The sequence below is a fragment of the Phoxinus phoxinus genome (genome assembly GCF_949152265.1).
Source record: "Phoxinus phoxinus genome assembly, chromosome: 19".
In the NCBI taxonomy this organism is placed as follows: Eukaryota; Metazoa; Chordata; class Actinopteri; order Cypriniformes; family Leuciscidae; genus Phoxinus; species Phoxinus phoxinus.
In genome coordinates this window covers 13,891,164-13,911,992 of record NC_136894.1, presented here as the reverse complement: position 1 = coordinate 13,911,992, position 20,829 = coordinate 13,891,164, and the positions used below count along the sequence as shown (strand labels likewise).

Below are 20,829 nucleotides of genomic sequence, written 5' to 3'. Positions count from 1 at the left end.
CCCTTGCGGGACCCCGCAGTCCAAAACCTTAGAATGAGACCAGCTGCCAGTATAGTAGACCTGTTGCGTCCTACATGTAAGATAACTCTTCATAAAATCAATGGCAGTTGGACTAAATCCATAGCATTCTAGTTTACCAATGAGTAAATTGTGATCTATGACATCAAATGCCGCACTAAAATCAAGTAAAACAGCACCAGTCATCTTTAAATTATCCATTTCCTTTAGCCAGTCATCTGTCATTACTGTGAGGGCAGAACAAGTTGAATGGTTATGTCTATAAGCATGTTGGAAATCTGTGTTCAAGCCATTTGATTCAAAGTATTCCTGTACTTGTGCATGAACTATTCTCTCCATCAGCTTACTAAGAACTGGTAAAATAGTAATAGGTCTACTGTTCTTCCCAGTAAGTGCTAGTCTCCCATCTTTAGGTAAGGGAATAATTTTACCTTTTTTCCAAATAGTGGGAAAAACTCCTTTCATTAAACAGGCATTTAATATTTGACATAACGGACCGCAAACATAATCAGCTGCCAAGCCAAGTACTTTACTGTCCAGCATGTCAGTACCCACTGAGCTGTGTTCGGGCAGGGACTTCAACAACTTTCTTACTTCCTGCTCCTCTACACCATTAAACTGGAAAGTGCAACTTTTATTTAACATCACATCATCATTTATGAACTTTAGGTAATTAGAATCAATATTGTCCATATTCTGCCTTAAGGCATGTACCTTATTTATATAAAAATCATTAAAATAATTCGCTATATCAGATGGTTTGGTCAAAAACTTGCCTTCTGACTCCACATAGGAAGCCCTTCCAGATGTCCGCCTCCCCATTATTTCATTAAGGGTTTTCCATAGCTCTTTACCATCTTGCTTTACAGCATTGTGTGTGTGTGTGTGTGTGTGTGTGTGTGTGTGTGTGTGTGTGTGTGTGTGTGTGTGTGTGTGTGTGTGTGTGTGTGTGTGTGTGTGTGTGTGTGTGTGTGTGTGTGTGTGTGTGTGTGTGTGTGTGTGTGTGTGTGTGTGTGTGTGTGTGTGTGTGTGTGTGTGTGTGTGTGTGTGTGTGTGTGTGTGTGAAAGAGAGTCTCAGTAGCTAGACTGTGTAGAATGATTTTTTTTTGGACAGAAACAGGCATGACAGCCTGGGGGACAGCATCTCAAGTCCAGGGCCCAATCTCATGAATACCAAATTAGCCATATTCCACAGAACTATTGTAAAAGCCTGGCAGCTGTTCCTCTATCACTAACACACATGTGCTTACTCACTCACTCACACATACACGCCAACACTCATCATTAACACAACTTTGTTTCATTGTATTCCTGAGGACATCTCAGTGACTTCTATTGTTTAAAGCTAATTATAATTACTATTGACCAAATCAACCCCTAAAACACTAACATTTCAGGCTTTTAAACATCAGTGTTTTCTTTATTTATGAATCAGTTTAGCAATTGAAGACATTTCCAATGAGAGTTGTTGTCACTTTCAGGGACTATCCGAGCCCCTAAAAGAACACTGGAATTGTAGACTGCTAAACAAAAGTATTTCTTTATTTAGAAAAGATTTAATAATTTAGAATGTCCTTGAATAGGGAGGTTTTGTCAGATTTAGTAAGCTCTGTTTCTGGGACAAAATCAGATTTATAGTTTCCTCAAACTATAGATACACAGTACACACACTAACACACAAAACTTCTATGGACACATCCTAACATAGATAGAGTCACATATGTTTCAGATTTGAAATACTTTACATAAGCAACAACTCAAATCATGGCTGATTTAAATAGAGTTTGGTGTTAGCATCATGCTAAGCTAATGATCAGCATGTCTCGTTTCTGGAATTACACAAAAAATACACACAAATACTCTGTAAAATTACATTTTATTTCAAACTTATGGCAACAATTTATTTTTACAGTTATGCATGTTACATGTATTTTATTACAGAGTAAATTATGCATAATTACAACAACTAACCCTAACCCTAAACCTACATGTTATTAAATAATATTACTGAGTAGTTGCTTATATAATTACACTATAACAATGACCCTTAACCCTTTCATGCATTCATTATTTTATTTTATTTTTTACACATTTTTCAAAGAGGGGGACCTCTATGCATGAAAGGGTTAAAATAAAGTGTAACAAACTTTTTTACAGTATCAATAATACTAGAATTTTGAATAAGCGTATTAAATACATGTACAGTATAAGTCTCCCACTTCATCCATCATCTTGGATTTATTTTTGACTCAGCTTGTGGTTCTTAGTTTTTCTCAGTGCATTTTGGGATTGCCTTACCTATGAAGCATGCAATGCCACATTATAACTTTAGAGCTTATATTATGATGGAGACTTCTGTTGCTTTTATATATAGCACACTATTATATTCGCCCTAAACCCCACAAAAACATCAAAATCTGTTCCCAGCACACATTCATTGAAAGTTTTTTTTATCTTTGCTTTTTGGTCTGTATTACAAGGAGCTTATTTTCCTAAGCGGTTTAATATTTAATGATGTTTTATTAACAAAGTTCGTGAGGATCACGGTCATATAATCAACCTAATTAGCACAGGAGGAGCACATTCAGTTAATCAACTCAATTAGCGTGACAGGAGGTATATATACAGCAGACTTACCTCTGTCCCACGACAGTTTTCCAGCATCCCTCCACCACCCCATCACCTCACTCATAACTATTCCTATCCCAACCTGGGATGGGTGGAGTACATGGGCTCGGAGCCCTCCCCTCGGACAGCACGCCAAATACGCATAACCTTTACTCAATCTGATTATATGTAAATGTGACCTCGTGAAATTCATTAAAACTGCAACAGTAGAAGAGAATTTATTATCTTCAGTGAACTTCAAATACACTATATATAATGTGCTAATCAAGCCAAGACGTGTAATAACACCAGTTATACGAGCCTATATCTGAAATGCCTTGACTATTAGTGATAATATTAACATCAGATGTAATTAGAGTTGAAGGGAAAACTCAACAACAACATTGATAATCCTATTCCCAGGGCTTGTCGTAGCACTTCTCAACCATTCCAAGTTAAGAGTGTTTGTGTACTGGAGCACAGGCCTCCGCATGACATCAATAAAGACGGTGGAAATTGAAGCGAAGTGAGAGAGAGAGAGAGAAAGAGAGAGAGAAAGAGAGAGAGAGGTGTCTTCCACAATCAAAGGGCCACACTGAAGAACAGCAGGAGGAATCCAGGGAGCTCTTTATCTTCAAAGAGACAATCAATCACTGCCAGCAATGAATTCTGCTCCGGAACCCTCCGCACACACACACACACACACACACACACACACACACACACACACACACACACACACACACACACACACACACACACACACACACACACACACACACACACACACACACACACACACACACACACTGTAACAGACATGAATATTCATGTGAACACATGCATAGTCACCATGTTTTTATGTTTTAGGGGAACTATCAATAGACATAATGATTTTTATACTGTACAAACTGTATATTCTATGCCCTAAACCTACCTAATCACAGAAAACCTTCTGCATTGTTACAATAAAAAAAAAAAACATAATTTAGTACGATTTATATGCTGTTTTCCTCATGGAAAAAATTTCCACATTTCTGATATTGCCATCTTTGTGGGGACATTTTGTCCCCATGATGTATAGGGTTTACCAGGAAACACACACACACGTTGGGTTTCCATGTTCCATTTTTACATTTTCAAAAAACATCATATAATATATAAGCTGATTTCCTCATTAGGACCAAAAAATATCCACACAAAGTCAAAGATATCTGGTATTGCTATCCTTGTGGTGGCATTTTATCCTTACAATGAACACACACACTTGTTTCGTATTAACCTATGGGTCTGACTGAGAGGCATATGACTGAGAGAGATTGTGTCTTCATGTCTGAAAATGGCTAATATACTGTATAACCACTGTACTGCCATAAGTCCAATATTAATAATCACCTAACAAACATTTAAAAGCATCTTTGGAAAAAGAGCAAACCCTTGTGAAAAAGAAGTGCACTTAATTCTGTTGAATGTGATTCAAATCTTAAAAATAAAAAGCTATTATTTTGGATAAAAGTGCACTTTGTAATCATGTCAAATGAGAGCAGCCTAGGAACTGATAAACAACTTGGTGGGAAGTCCGTTTGCCATAGGGTAATGTAGCATTTGAGGCTATAATCTCAGACACAATAAGTGTACAAACTCAACTCAAAGCCTGACCTAACTCTCAATTCATACATTATACAACAGCAAACAATTACATTATCACACAGACACATTATCTGTGGCCTCTGAGGAAACCTGCTGTTATCTATAATGAGTTTGTGGATGCACTAAAATGCCTCAATTAGAGAATTAGTTGAGCAACTCGGAGACAGACTGAAAAGAGAAAACACTTGATGAGTTCTGTGAGTTGCTTTTCTCGCACGGGAGACGATGATGAATGATTATTTCACAGATGCAGTGGCCCTTGTCAAACAGAAGTGCACATGTACACAGCGTACTTCACATCTTAAAAAGTTTTTTTTTTAAACTGTATTTGCAGATAATATAATATGGATGAAATAGAAGGCCACTAAAGGATACTTTAAGAAAGTACACTTTCATGACAATATTTTTAACACACTGAAGTACACTTTAAAACAGTGCATTTTTGTAATGTCAAGTTCCCTTTCGAGAACGGTCACTTCGTATTGTGTAGCTATACGCAGTGGGGAAACTCCTTTCCTCGAGAAATATTGAAGAAAATCATTTAAAACGCAGTGTATATATATATATATATATATATATATATATATATATATATATATATATATATATATATATAATGTACACCAATCACAGGTCAGGATTGTCATAAACATTCGTTATGTAAATGTTTATGTGAATGTGCTTGTATTCTAGAAGCATTTCATAATTTTGCTTTAGGAGATGCTTTAGTTTGGGAAAATGTATTAAAAAAGTATTTTTGACCCCACTGCATGTATGATATCATAATCATTCATTATGCAATTTGTAGTGATCTCTGAGTGCAACCTAGTTTTGCAAGTGTTAGTCCCCCTGTGGTGAAAATCAAGCTTTTAATGTTGTTTATATGTCAATGTGCTGTTTTTAATATGCTTTAAGACAAACCATTGCTGAGTATTTTCTCCATAAAACTGCAGTGAACCAAAGACAGTCTCAAAAACGCGGTTTGAAATCGTTGGTGGTTCTGACGTCACAAACTACCTTGTAACCAATCACGTCGCCTGTAGCATATCATTAACAGCAAAGCCTCGAGAGAAGCCAGGTTATCCTGATATATTTTCAGTTGATATGAACAATACATTTCGGGTACATTTAACAATATAGCGGGTTTATGATGTATATTACAATGTTAAGATGAACTATATGCCTTTCTCCACAGACGTTCTGAGTTATTCAAAGCGTTTGGGATGATTGTTAGAAGACTGACTGAGATGGCAAACAGGAACATGGTTTGTGTAACATAGCAACACATTATTAGCTGTTTGATAACATCGTCAAGAAAAGGCTAATCATATTAATTGAATTAATCACCATACTGTTATGTGTCCGACGTTGTAAAGAGCAATACCATCGTGCAGCGTTTACCTCAGTAAGTTGGCCGAGTGAATCAGTGAGCTGGTGTGAGCGAGTGGAGGCGTGGCTAATTTGCATATTCATGAATCCACATATACTAAATGAAGCAAGGGTGTAGAGTTACATTCAAGCTATTTTAAGGCATTATTCACAGGAAAAAAAACGTTTAAATATGTCGTTTTGATGATCAAAGATGAGTTTTAAGGGATCAAATGATTGACTTTAAGACATAAACAGTTATTGACAAAAAGAATGATTTTACACACACACACACACACACACACACACACACACACACACACACACACACACACACACACACACACACACACACACACACACACACACACACACACACACACACACACACACACACACACACACACACACACACACACACACACACACACACACACACACACACACACACACACACACACACACACACAGGCAACTTGTCCCATCCATCAGCTCTAATGCCCCTCTGAGATCCTGAGCAAGCTCTGACAAAGAGATGAGGGCAATATCATAGTTGTCACTGTCAGTCTATATAGCATCTAACAGAGCACTTGACCCTGAGTTATGATGTCTTGCAGCTGCTGGGACTAAGCTTGAGGGTCCAGTGGGAGAAAGGAGGACAGAAGGTCTCACAAAACATTTTGATCTCATGTGATTCGAAATGAATATTGACAGAATGACACAAGTGAAGCAGTCATGTATGGTGAAAATTAAAAAAATATTGATAATATCATTAAAGCTAGATGATAAAATGGCTCCTGTCGCTCAGCTGTATAGGGTTTTACAGTTAATATATCAAAGCCGTCGGCAACTATAGGACAGGCCAATTATGTGCTGTTGGATTGGAGCTCCAAAATCCAGCTGAAGCACTCAGACGTGCCCACACACTCAGACAGAAGAGCACTGGAAACATTTGACCCTGACTGAGAGAAGGAGAGAAAGTCAAAGATGATTGCCGAATTGCTGCCCGATTTAGAAGGAAATAAACTGATGATGGACAGAAGGCATTTCATCCTGAGAACAGTTACGCAACCAACAGTACCAAAGCAGATTGGGACTGTAAAAACTTTTATAATTGTGAATTCGATACAACATTTAAATGAAACAATTATAAAGTCAATCTCACCAGCAGCACATTGTAAGGGTGAGCATATTTGTTTGACCACTTTGATCAATTTAGGAAACGCAGTTAAAATGCTATGCTATTATTCATAGCTTTGTAACTAGATTGACTGTTATTTGAAACTTTATTTAAAGATTGGGTCATCAAATGTACATGACATTGCCTTTCAAAATGGCAAGAATCTTGGAAAGTTGATCGTCATTGTATTGTACACGCATTTCAGAATATTGCTTTTGGAGATCATTTAGTTTGGGACCATTCAATATTTGTCTTTTTTGACACTTTTATGTTGCTGTTTCCAGTATCCTTTTTCACTAAATGTAAATGTATTGTTTAAACTAAGAAGTGTTATGTTGGACTAATTTGTGCAAAAAAAACATTCTTCCAACAGTCTTCTGGTTCTCTGACAAGCTTTAGATGGGAGCCATGTTGTTTTTGGAGAGCATTGGCTTCCTCCTTGCCATCCTGCCATGCACACCATTCATATTCATTGTTTGTCTGATAGTGGACTCATAAACACTAATCTTAGCCAATAGACCTTATTCAGAGCAGCGCCATGACATGTATGAAAGGAACCGAGGCTGTGAGGGATGGACCATATTTTCAATGGCATCCGCTGTAAAAAGCCGTATACAGCTACTAGCTCACTTATAATTTTCCACAGTTCATGTTGTCTTGAAGTTTTTGTCTACTGAAATGTCTTGAAAATATATTTCTGCAGTGTTTCTTCATTAGAACAATCCAAATCTATCCATCACAGTCATACTTTCATTCGTTTAAAATCAAAGATGGCGCTGCTGTGAATAAGGTCTATGCAAGAGAGTCCTAGCCTATCCTTAGATGTTGGTGTTTTTTCTGAATTTTATACATCTAGATTTTGGTTGATGACCACTTTTAGATTTATCCCATTTTCACACTGATGGCAGACTTTTGTGAACTTTTCAAGAAATCTCTTGAGAAAAAGGGATGTGTGTTCATTTTATGTTTAGGTTTATGTTCTTCAATAGGGATAGGTCTGCTAAATTAATTACAAAAACTGACTTCAGTTACCTTTTTATGAACTGATTATCCTTGAGGTTACTAGAATACACATAGTTTCTCCAGCAAAGACATGTACTCAGATGGATTTCCAGCACAGGGAAGCATCTCTAGTACAAATCCATATGAATGCAGACTTTCAGATATCAGGGTTCAGCGACACACTGACAAGCTAGATGACTTCAATTTATGCAAAAAGTCTTTATTCATAACAAATTAAAAGCAAAGGCAGTGTGCAAATTCACTTGAAATTTGGAAATGAAATCCAAAGAAGCTGTTAGCAGGCAGCTCTTTGAGTTCTGTAGATGACAGGCTTCAGAAAGCGTGGGGAATGTGAGAGGGTCATGTGATTTTTTTCCGCTGTATGGTGAATAACAGTTATTAAAACACTGCAGGGCCAAGCTCTTACTTCTACTAAAAAATAATAGCCTACTCTTACTAAAACTGCATTTGATTCATTGTTACTGTCTTACAACACAGTTAACTGACGTGTAGGTGGTACTGGGACTTTTACTCCAGTGAATATTTCTCTTTTTGTTTTGTACAGATAGGCCTACCTAAAAATATATATATAACCAAAGAAAAAGTTACAGGTTATTTAACAAATGTCAACCTATAACAGGGTAAAATGGTCACAATAGAAACCACAGACACATTTAAAAGAATAAGTATTATAAGCCATATTACACAATATGTATTTAAATTGTATTCAATACATAATTGTTATTTATCCAGAATTTTTAGCACATTTTAACTGATCTTTTTTTATTTTGTAAATGTGGTGTGTAGGTAAATTATGTGTAGGTAAATCATGTTATGTGTTATGTATATTGTGTTGCATCTGTTATCTCGAATGCCCAAGATGAATTTCTCTGTCAGGAGACAATAAAGGCTAATCTAATCTAATCTAATCTAATATTTATATAAAAAATCCTGAGAAGTTCATAAAATTGATCTTCATTATAAAGTTGACTGTTGTCTGAATGTATGTCAGTTTTGATGTGCTTATAATAACCAACAGCTATAGCAAAAATATATTTTTTAGATAAGTGACAACTAGCCCGGTGTTGCTTATGTACTGTAGATTGCAATTTTTTTGATAGTTGGTACCTGGTTTGGCAAACTTTCTGTGCTTATGATCCACAACTGTTATTGTATGGGGGAGAGATAGGTGAGCTAGTAAATCTCTCAGTGAAGTGAATTAACTGAACATATGCTAAATAATATTGATGAAATGCATACAGGCGTCTTTCCCTCTATTTGTTGGGGAAAATGCTGGATCAGCGTATTTCCGATCAGTCTTGTTGAATGATGGCAGCTCATCCTGCAGCGTGATTAAGCCATGTCTTGAGCTTAGAGCGGATCAGGGCTCTGTGTTCGCTCAAATGGGTAATTGTCTGGTTTTAATTTGAATTACTGCGCAAAAGAGGAAAAACAAGCCCTAGCACTCGTCCAAAAAGCTTCCCATCAAAGCAAAACAATAAAACCACATAAGAGCATTTCAGAGAATTGACCTAATGGATTGTAAATTAATTAACACACACACACACACACGCACACACACATGTGTTTTCATGTTTTATGTGGACTTTCCATAGACATAATGATTTTTATACTGTAGAAATGGTATATTTTATCCCCTAAACCTATCCCTGCACGCACGCACGCACACATTTAATTAAACACTACAAAAACAAAATAGACATAACATAATATCTTTGGACAGAACACAATGTAAATGGAAAAAATGGAAAATATAAGAAACACAAATACACATTGAATTACAGATTTCTGATTTGGCCAAATTACGTGCCAAATGTGCCTGGAGGAAACTCAGAGTAAAAGCACTTCTGTATGAGAACATTCCCCTATATACATGTACATATTATGTACACAGTAAAACTTATCCATGCCTTTCCAACACTGATAAAAATGATTTTGTGGTGAAGTAAATACTACAGAAAAAAACGATGTAATTTTCGAACTAGGCAATAATTTAAAAAACGACATGTAGAAATAAAAGCGTACAACATTATAAAATTAAGTAAAATTACTAAACTTTTCTGATACTGGTGTTCCCATCATGCACTGGGCCTTGAATAATTAATGAGGTTGATTTTTCACTGATTTCCAGGTGTATTTACACTGTTTTATCATTGCTTTTGTTGTTAGGATTTGTAACTTGGCATTTTTTAGAGTTCATTTTCTACTCAAAATGACACATCCATCAAATGTTACCGTCATTGTGTATTGTGTACCAAGTAATGAGTTCTCTATTTGGATGTTTCTAAGTAAAGTATATTCTTTAAATGTGTGTCAATGTAATATTGTTTAAGTGAAATATATTGCAAAGGAAGCTCAAACTAAATAGATATTACTCAAACTTTTACTGGCAAAGTTGAAATTACTTATTTTCTTTGTTAATCTTACTTAACTTTGTTAAGTAGAGTTACCTTAATTCATATGTGAAATTTTATAATTTTTTCTTAGTCAAGTGTTTGCACGTATATATTTTAAGTAAATTTTACTTATTTTTTTCAGTGTATTGTTATATATTGTTATAATTGAACCACCCCTCCGAACTTTCTTTGACTTTCTTTTGTGGAACATAAAGTTAGCCAGAAGAATGTGTGTTCTGTTAATCTTTTTCACACAATGAAAGTGAATGGTGACCACATGAAGCTTTCAAGATTTTAGACTCAAATTTCAGTCTGATCACCACTCAAAGCCATCATATTGCTTCAGAAGACTTGAAATATAATCATATGGACCACTTTCATGATGAAATATCCAGCTATTCACTTTCATTGTATGGAAACAAGCAACATGGACGTTCTGCTAAGAATCTCATTTTGTGTAAAATGTCATATAAATATGGCAAATTTAAACTATGCACTTTACCTTGGGGAAACTCCACGAATAACAACTAATTCTCTTCATCAACTCTTTTCATTATTAGGCAATAATCACATTTAATTATACCTTTAAATATTAATGCAGTTCATTAACTGCATGCAAAACCTGATTGTTTTAGAGGAAGCCGGGGATCATGCAGGGCTCGTAAGGAAAATGAAACCTTTTATAAATTAGAAATAGTTTTCTAAACTGCCTGCCTGATCTGTGACGGGAAAACATATTTGTCTGGATGAAGCTCATTAATACATTTCAATCAGGGCTTCAGAGTGGATTGATTATTTTTTCCCCCAGAGTAATTTGTAATTAAACATGGCCTGCAGGATTGTACAAGTCTGTTCCCTCAGAAACAGCATCATGCGTCAAACAGCTCAAGTATGACTTTAAGGTCTGCTGTGTAATTCTTGACATGACCATTAAGCAGAAATGTCAGTTTGATACACTAATCAGTTTGCAGTATCTGTGTCAGTAATATCATATGAATAAGTTATTAAATTGCAAAGGGTTAGTCGCATATGTGGCATATGCATTTCTGTTAATTAGCATTATAAAATAGACATCAGATTATACTCTGTAACTTTACAGATGTTGCAGAGACATTATTATATTTAATCATAATTTTTAAAAAAATCGAGACAGGGTTCTGATATCAGTGTTTGCTATATACGTCTAGACTGATGATTCTGTAGCTGTGATGGCTTTAATAAATATGCACCTTGTGGAATTTTCAAAATTTTGTTTTAGAAAATAAAACCATGAGAATATTTGCAAATGTTGTACATATATAATACCGGTAATCTAAAATGACTAACATCCGTACTTAACAGTAACTCTAAAACATCCAGACACATTTTGTTTATATCCACATGAATTTTATGTACTTTTGTGCCTTCATTTATAGCACCGAAAAAGAAAGAGTGGTAATAAAAGCACCACACGAAAAAGGCAAGACTTGAGATAACTCATCTAAATAAACTTGGACCCCATTTCACCCTAAAAAATGCTGGGTTGTTTCAACCCAAATTTGGGTCAAATATGGACAAACCCAGCCGCTGGGTTAAATTTTTTATTTAAAAATGTTAACCCGACGGTTGGGTTTGTCCATATCTGACCCAAATTTGGGTTGAAACAACCCAGCATTTTTTAGAGTGTTACTTCCACTATATGGGAAAAAAAATAACTAAATATCTAATTTAGTGTTCAACAGGAATGGGAGAGTCAAAAATACTTGAGGGTGATAAATTACAGACTTCATTTCTGGGTGAATTATCCCTTAAAGCCACATTTTAAAATGCATGAATTGCATTATATAACATATAGAAATGCATTATATAACAAAAATTTCAAACCTATTTGCAAAAAATACCACAAGCAGTTTGAGGTAACCTGATCTAATACATCCACTTAAAAACACACCAGCTGATTAGAAGTCATCGTCAAATTGAAGTTGTGAGAAAACCGTTAACAGCATTTGTTTGCAGATGCCACTTGATTTAGTATTTTGTATTTAATGCAATGACATTTAGACATTTTAAATATCCAAAAAGTCTCCACATTTTTGTGGCCACTTTATATTAATACTTGAAAGTGGAAACTGCTGGCAGTAATTTGGGTAAGTTATAAGGTTATAACGTCATTCCACTGTTGCTCAACCGGTCATTTTCTGGGCCATTTTTTAAAGCCTTTTAAGCCTCCCTCTACAATTTCCCCCCATTTTTCAGTCCTGCCGCATAGACACATGTGTGCCAGCGCTGCTCTTCATTGAGGGGGTGTTCTCAGTCTATTGTGTTGTGTGTTTTAGCATGTAGCACTGAAGACAGACTAATCTAAATTGTGGAGTAAGATGCCTTTGGGCAAATTTAAGGCTTAAAGCCTTTCCTCTCTCCAGCCGTCTATTCAGGCTAGATTTCTGTGCATGTATATTATTGCTTCATGTTGTAGAATTATAACTCCTTTAGAGATATATAAACCCTTCGGTATTGTTCATTTGGGAGTCACACTCATGTTGTTCGTGGTCAACAATGTTTAAAGGATAATTCCGGTATTTAACACCTTGAGTCTATATTGTAGTTTGTTTTGGATGAACAAGAGTGGTGGACAACATTTTTTTGACAATGGTTCCTCTCTCGAGTTTTTGACTATAATAGAATTGGCCATGGACCCATTTAACATTGGAGTCAATGGGCATGTCCGAAAATGTCATTAAAACAGCCAATAATGTTCGTTTACAAAACTGTTAAACTCACCGAGTGGTTAGTGGTGTTCGTTGATGATTATAAACAATATATCGTCGCAATATATGATTCCAAACCGTTTATTTTGCTATAGTGGAACTATTTTTTCAGACACTTCACAACCGTGTAACTTCCACTCAATATTTGAATCTGAAGCGTTAGCACACTCACGACCACTTGATGGCGATAACCGATGTTTATGTCTCGCGGGACACTCACGGTCACAGTCGAGTTCAACTTCATATTGCACTGGTCAGTGGTCACGTCTTTCAATATTTTCAAGGTTTTGTTTGTTTATTTCGCTGACTCTCCCGGAGCACAGTTGCTCTGCTCGCTAGCCTTATGAGAAACGGAAGCGAGCAAAAAGATTACATCGACCAAATGTAAACAGCCCCCTTTCAGTTTCCGGTAGCGCATTTATATTAACGAGCACTCAGTCCTTCAACAGAATTCAATGGGATTTTACAAAATGACGAATAAAACACGACAGAAACTGTTTTTCGCAACACTTTTTGTTTCTGGAACATCAACTAACATCACTAATCACTGGGTGAGTTGCACAGTTTCGAAAACTAATGTTAAAGGTTGTTTTAATTACATTTTCGGACATGCCCATTGACTCCAATGTTAAATGGGTCCATGGCCAATTCTTTTATAGTCAAAAACTCGAGAGAGGAACCATTGTCAAAAAAATGTTGTCCACCACTCTTGTTCATCCAAAACAAACTACAATATAGACTCAAGGTGTTAAATACCGGAATTATCCTTTAAATTTCAATGTTTTTTCTTCAATATCTGTTATTTTGTGTTATGAAACAATATTTATATTTAAATTATGGACCATTTATTTCTATATAAAATATTTTTAAAATGATGTTAAAAACACACTTTATATGTAGATAGCCTGGGGGAACAACTTTTCTTGTGCTCTTCCGTGCTTTGTAGCGTCGACCGGGTGCCAACAGTTCAAAGAGAAAGTGACTTGGATGTGAGGGATCCAGAGTGATATTCTGAGCCCTTTTCCTCACTCTGGATGTATACAGTTCTTGGAAGGTAGGCAGGGGAGCACCAATAATCCTCTGATTTTGTAGCTGAGCCAAACCAGACAGTTATGAAAGTGCAGAGGACACTCTCAGTGACTGCAGAGTAGAACTGCATCAGAAGCTCCTGTGGCAGGTTGAACTTCTTCTGCCTTTTTAGCAATAGAGCAAATATGATTTTCCCACTTCAGGTCCTGAGAGATGGTATGCCCAGCAACCTAAATGACTCCACTGCTGCCATGATGGTGAGTGGGGCTAATGCTGGGGTGGAGGCCACAATCATCTCCACTGTTTTAAAGTGTGTTCAGCTCCTGTTTGTAATGACTGCACCAGACAGCCAGCTGTCTTGTTCGTGTACAGGGGGAAGAGCCGTGGGGAAAGCCCACATCCCTGCGAGGCACCCGTGCTGATTGTGCAGGTGTTGGATTTGAATTTCCCCACTCTCACTAGAGCCCCTTTCACACAGCGCGTTGATCCCGGGAAATTGCCATAAAATTGGAGAATACTTGTGTTTCAGATCGTTAAAATAGGGACTTTGGTCCACTGTGCTTTATTAAATCCAGAGTCAATGCAGTCGTCTACCAGGACATTTTCAGAGCACTTCATGCTTTCTTCATTTTCCAGCAGGATTTGCACCTGCGCACACTGCCAAAAGAACCAAAACCTGGTTCAATGACCATGGTATTACTGTGTAATTACTGTGTGATTTCATGTAATATTCAAATTTTCTGGGATTTTGATTTTGTGGGTTTCATAAGCTGTAAGCCATAATCATCAAAATTATAAAAAATAAAGGCTTGAAATATCTCACTTTACATGTAATGAGTCTATATAATATATTACTTTCACCTGTTAAGTTGAATTCTTGAAATAAATCATGACATTCTAATTATATGACCAGCACCTGTATATTTAGAGATGATCAAAAACTATTTTTTTGGCAAAGTTGAAATTTTTTTAAATCTTGATTTGAAGTGTTTTTTTCATCACGATTACAGTCAAACCAGAATATAGAGAAAGCTTTTTGTTACCCATAATTTAATTCAAACATCAGAATTCAATAAAAAATTTAACAAAAATGAACAGGAATCCAGGAATCAGAACTCGATTCATCTGGTTTTGATCTGATTTCAACCTCTTCTGGATCAACTTACTGGTAAATAGCCTCAAACTCCTGTCTGTGTGTGTGTGTGTGTGTGTGTGTACTGTACAGTATAAGTGTGTATACTTATATCCAGAGTGGGTATGTCTTTTTTGCACTTTTGATGTTTTAGAGTTTCACCTCTACTGCTGTGTGCTTTATTTTTTGCATTGTGGCAGTCATTTCCAATGGCGGTAATTTTTAACCGCGAATGTGACAATTTATTTATTTATTTTTTACGACCATTTAGCTTTTCGAAACCAAGAACACCATTTTTTTGTAATCACATAGCAGGTGCCGCAAAAATCAACAAGTTTCATACCATTCCAGTGAAGTAAAAATTTGTAAAAATTCAATATTTTTTTTTTTTTGGGGGGGGGGGGTCGGGTCTAAATTGACCAAGTAAAATCAGGGGGTTAATTTTCTTTTTGTCCTGACACTGGTGGGTTGCCGGTTCTGGGCACATTCACTGTAGTTCCATTTTCTCTCACACATTTACTGATGACCTTCACTGCTTTTCAAAGTATATTCAGTGTGTTAAAAATGTTATTAAATCTTTCTGGTTTCTAAGAACCTTGAGCATTCATGGAACATTTGTTTTTGTCTTTATGATTAAAAATTAGAAAGTAGAATGTTTCTTAGACTCAAGAGTATTTATGAAATTAAATGCAATGCCTCAGCTGCAGACTTCAAGTGGACTCTTGTCAAGTAATTACAAGTCACTGAAGTTATGCAATAGCTTTTGAATTCTATAATTTTTTATTAAAAAAAGCTTGTGTTATAATTTAAGAAATTCTTTTCAGAAACATGCTCTGGTCAAAATGATGTTACTTCGTAAAAGATGATGTCATTATGGAACTGGCTTTTGTTAGTTAAAGGGAGAGTTCACCCTAAAATTCTGTCATCATTTACTAACCCTCATGTCATTCCAAACCTGATAGACTTTTGTTTGTCTTCGGACAAACTAAAGATATCAATATGTAAATCACTTCATTACATTTTTATTAAACCACTGGAGTCAATCAGTAATTTTATGAAAAAAGGTTGAACAAATTGCAACAGAAGCAAACTCAACTGATTTTGTATTCTCAATATGTTCTGAGTAAGGAAAAAAAAGCCCCGAATAATCCCATTAGGGGAAATTTTAGAAAAAGACCCAAATATATCCTAATTATACGCCTATTCATTATTTTTCTCACGTGAATATAGGGTAAAAATTTTAACCTTTAGATATCACCATGAAAATTACTGTTCATTACTTGCATCAAGACAATCAAACAATGTATTACACATTTTTTGAAATAGTTTGTTAACATGGGAAAACGAAGCATAATTAATCATGTATGCGCTAATTTGCATAAATACCAGAACAGATCTAAACATTGGGTATAGCAAGGTGAAAATGTCTTGTTGAATCTTGTTGACATATAACAGTAAAAGACTTAATGTTAAGGTATGAATGGAACCCATTCAGGCTACCCATGAGCATAATACATAGAGGCAGGAAGAAATACTTTAAACCAGTATTGGTTATTGAGTGTATTAAACATTATTATTGCAGAGATGGGGTTTGGGGCTGGGTCCGTGGGACTGTTTCTGGGGGATGAGTCTGAGGGAAGAACAAGGGTAAGGAGAATGCAGAAGACAAAAGGTAGGTAAAATAAAAAAGTGAACCCCCAGAAACAGTCCCACGGACCCAGCCCCAAACCCCATCTCTGCAATAATAATTAATAAAGGCTGTTTAAAGTACTTCTTCCTGCCTCTATGTATTATGCTCATGGGTAACCTAAATGGGTTCCATTCAGGCCTTAACAATAAGTATTTTACTGTTATATGTCAACAAGATTCAACAAGACATTTTCACCTGGCTATACACAATGTTTAGATCTGTTGTGGTATTTATGCAAATCAGCATGTTAACGAACAATTTCGAACAATTTGTATTGATGCAAGTAATGAACAGTAATTTTCATGGTGATATCTAAAGGTTAAAAGTTTTACCCTATTCACGTGAGAAAAAGAATGAATAGGCGTTTGAATAGGCGATATTTGTTTTTTTTCCCAAAACTAATGGGATTCTTCTGGGCTTTTTTTCCCCCTCACTCAGGACATATTGAGGATACAACATCAGTTGAGTTTGCTTCTGTTGCAATTTGTTCTAGATTGACCCCCATTTTGGCTTAAAATTACTGGACTACAAATAGGTTACTTTTCTATGATTCCTTTATGAACTATACTTGGTGCTTGAAAGTTTTGATTATCTAGACTTCCGATGGATGAATAGAAATCTCTTAGGTTATATTAGAATATTTATTCTGAAAACGACGAAAGTCTTGAGGGTTTGTAACATTTGCGTAAGTATTTAATGACAGAATTTAAATTTTAGGTAAACCCATCCTTGACAGAAAAGACAGTGACACTTTATTTTACGGTGTTTGTGATACAGAGTAATTACTTAATTACTTAGTAGTAGACTTTGTAATAACATGTAATAAAATGTAATCAACATGTAACTAAGTTATGGAACAGCCTGTACTTACAGATTGTAACTATGCACATGTAATAGGCAGCTACTGTTACACATATGTAACAAGCCAAGATGGATAAGGTTCATAGATACACATGAAGTACACTTAAGTACATTCTTGATACACTTTATTTTACGAGTAAATCAATTAACTACATGTACTTACTATAGAGTTACGAGTTTGGTTTAGGGTTACTTGTAATTATGCATAATTTACTGTTATTACTACAGTACGTACTAAGTATATGTAGTAACGTGTAACTACTTTACCTTAAAATAAAGTGTTACTTAACACGGTGATGAAGGAAAACTAGAATTTTTTTCTTTTAGAATATAGGGTATAATATTTATCCAATATATTGAGACTGCATAATGACCCTCACATGAAGACTCTAAATGACTCGATGGTTCAACAGAATGTGAAACCCAGACTTCAACTAACATGTGTTTCCTCTATCAGGGTGAGTGCTCCCAGAGGTGCTTCAACATCTTTGTGCTGGAAACGGTGTGTGTGGGCTGGTTCTCCCTGGAGTTCCTGCTCCGTTTCATCCAGACACAGAGCAAGTGCGTGTTCTTGCGCACACCCCTCAACATCATCGATGTGGTGGCCATCCTGCCCTATTACATAACTTTGATAGTGGACTCACTGTCTGTAGGCGACCGTCCCACCGGCTCAGGAAACAACTACCTGGAGAAAGTGGGATTGGTCCTGCGAGTTCTTCGAGCACTGCGGATCTTCTACGTGATGCGTTTAGCACGTCACTCTTTGGGGTTGCAGACGTTGGGGTTGACCGTACGCCGATGCACTCGAGAGTTCGGACTGCTCCTGCTGTTCCTGTGCGTCGCCATGGCACTGTTCTCCCCTCTGGTCTTCCTGGCCGAGAGCGAGTTGGGCGCCAAGCAGGAGTTCACCAGTATCCCTGGAAGCTACTGGTGGGCCGTCATTTCCATGACCACAGTTGGATACGGTGATATGGTTCCACGCAGCATTCCTGGCCAGGTGGTGGCACTCAGCAGCATCCTGAGTGGAATCCTTCTCATGGCATTCCCAGTCACATCCATATTTCACACTTTTTCACGCTCCTACCTGGAACTAAAAGCGGAACAGTGTCGGGCCGCACGGCACAAGCCTGATTCACAAGACAGCACCAAGTCCCAAAACAGTGAGGATTCACAGGATACTGACAGCTCGTTACATGGAATCGCAGAGACCACTGCAGTCAGTGCGCACCATCGCAGATCTGTGGTTGTGGCAAGTCAAGGAGTCCCACAGGTCAGGCGATCTCTAAAGTCATAATGCAAACAATTAACTAAGACTAAAGAAAAATCCCACGTACAAAGACATGCTACAGGTGAGCGGCCATATAGTACCTGTTTAAGCAGGTGACTTGACAATAATAGACACTGGGAAAGGAACATTAAAATGGACAGGTTTGTAGTCCAAAGCACAATTCTTTAAGGAGTTAGTTCACCCTAAAATGAATATTCTGTCATCATTTACTCACCATCATGTTCCAAATGCATGACTTTCTTTCCATGGAACACAAACGGAACTGTTGAAAGTGAAGGAAGACTGGGTCTATAAATTCCAAAAACAATTAAAAAAACACCATATGACTCATGGCACCCTTATTAAAAGCCTTCTGAAGCCATATGATAACTTAGTGTGAGAAAATATGCAAAATTTAAGTTATTTTCCCCCTACTTAGTAGCTCTTAAATCTCACTTTTGATTCAGAATTAAAATGTGTCATGCCAGGTTTGACATCAGTGACACGAAGCAGCATGTTGTTGCGTGTATCATAAACCATCATGTCAAGCCATTTGAATAGGTGTAACTACTGGTCCTACTCATTCAACTCTGGTTTTTCGAACTAGCGTCAACCGGGATGGGTGGCAGGTCCATTAACAAAGACACTAAAGACTGCAGGTCTTGAGGCCAGGGGAGTGAGGTTTACTTGCACAGCTGACTCCGTTACATTCACCTTCCTAAACCTCACACCCATTCATTCATGGCGCCAATGTAATTGGTCTAACTCACGCCACTTCAGAGCGGGATTTAAACCAGCATCAACTGCCATAGGAGGCAGGTGTCCTAAAAAGGCTGAAAGCTTCTGCCCCTACAGTAGCTTGCCTCTTGTGGCCAAGTGAGTGAGATTAACCTGCAAAGCTATCTATTAGCTGGTCTCCCTTATATGTACCTGTATAAACCTCAAATCCATTGGGGTCACAGCAACAATGTAACTGGTCTTACTCCCAGTTTCAAAGCGGGATTCGAACCAGTGTCAACTGGCATGGGAGGTGGGTGCGTTAACAAGTAAACTCAAAGCTACTACCCCTAGCAAGCCCCTTGAGGCTAGAAAAGTTTACCTGCACGGCTATCTACCACCAGCCTAAATCTCACTCTCATACGGGTCACGGCACCAATGCAACTGGTCCTACTTGTACCATTCCGAGTGGGATTCAACCAGCGTTAACCGGCACGGGAGAAGGGCTAGCTAACAAGGTTTTTAAAACTAGTAGCACATAAAAAATGTGTCTAAGGTCAGGGAAGTGAGGTTTACCTGCACATCTCTTAATAGCTGGCCTCATATGCAGCAGTTCTAATGAGATTTGAGAGCTCAACTGCGTTTGTCCCCATTCACTTTAATTGTATAGAAAAAAACTGCATGAACATTCGGTTACACGTCTCCTTTTGTGTTCCACCGAAGAAAGAAAATCATAATGGGTTTGGAATGGCATGAGAGTGAGTGATGATTGATTTTTATTTAAGCTCGTGTACCTGGTAGATGGATGCTCCTACCTGTGAAAACTGTAAGACTGTGAAGATTGACATTTTATTTTGCATCCACCTTTAAGGTAAAATTAGCTTTTCTCTGGTGTAAGAGCATACATTGTTACACTGCTCAAAACAGGCTATTGACCTTTAATTTATGCTCCTATATAGCTGGTTTGCAATAACTATGTTTATGAAAACACATTTAAACATATTTCTGTATAATTCTGCTTTTAGATGCCATAGTCTCAGGATCTGCTGGTTGTAATAAACACAGTGAAATACCCTTTAAAAGAATAAAGGTTTCTTATTTTCAAATTGTCTTGAGTGATAGCTGGTTTTGTAGGATATACGGT

The 20,829-nt window shown here is 36.9% G+C and overlaps 1 protein-coding gene across 2 annotated transcripts in view; it reads left to right on the top strand.

Annotated features, from left to right (window-relative positions):
- The window catches only part of kcng2 (potassium voltage-gated channel, subfamily G, member 2), a 35,507-nt gene extending 14,719 nt beyond the window's left edge, over nucleotides 1–20,788 (top strand). The window contains exon 3 of one of the 2 annotated variants that reach the window (XM_079590879.1): nucleotides 18,159–20,788. In XM_079590879.1, the coding sequence (XP_079447005.1) occupies nucleotides 18,159–18,995 (837 nt within the window). In that variant the 3' untranslated portion in view covers nucleotides 18,996–20,788. The remainder of the gene's footprint in view (nucleotides 1–18,158) is intronic. The other variant, XM_079590880.1, reaches the window with a different exon arrangement.
- The last annotated feature ends 41 nt before the right edge of the window (nucleotides 20,789–20,829 follow it).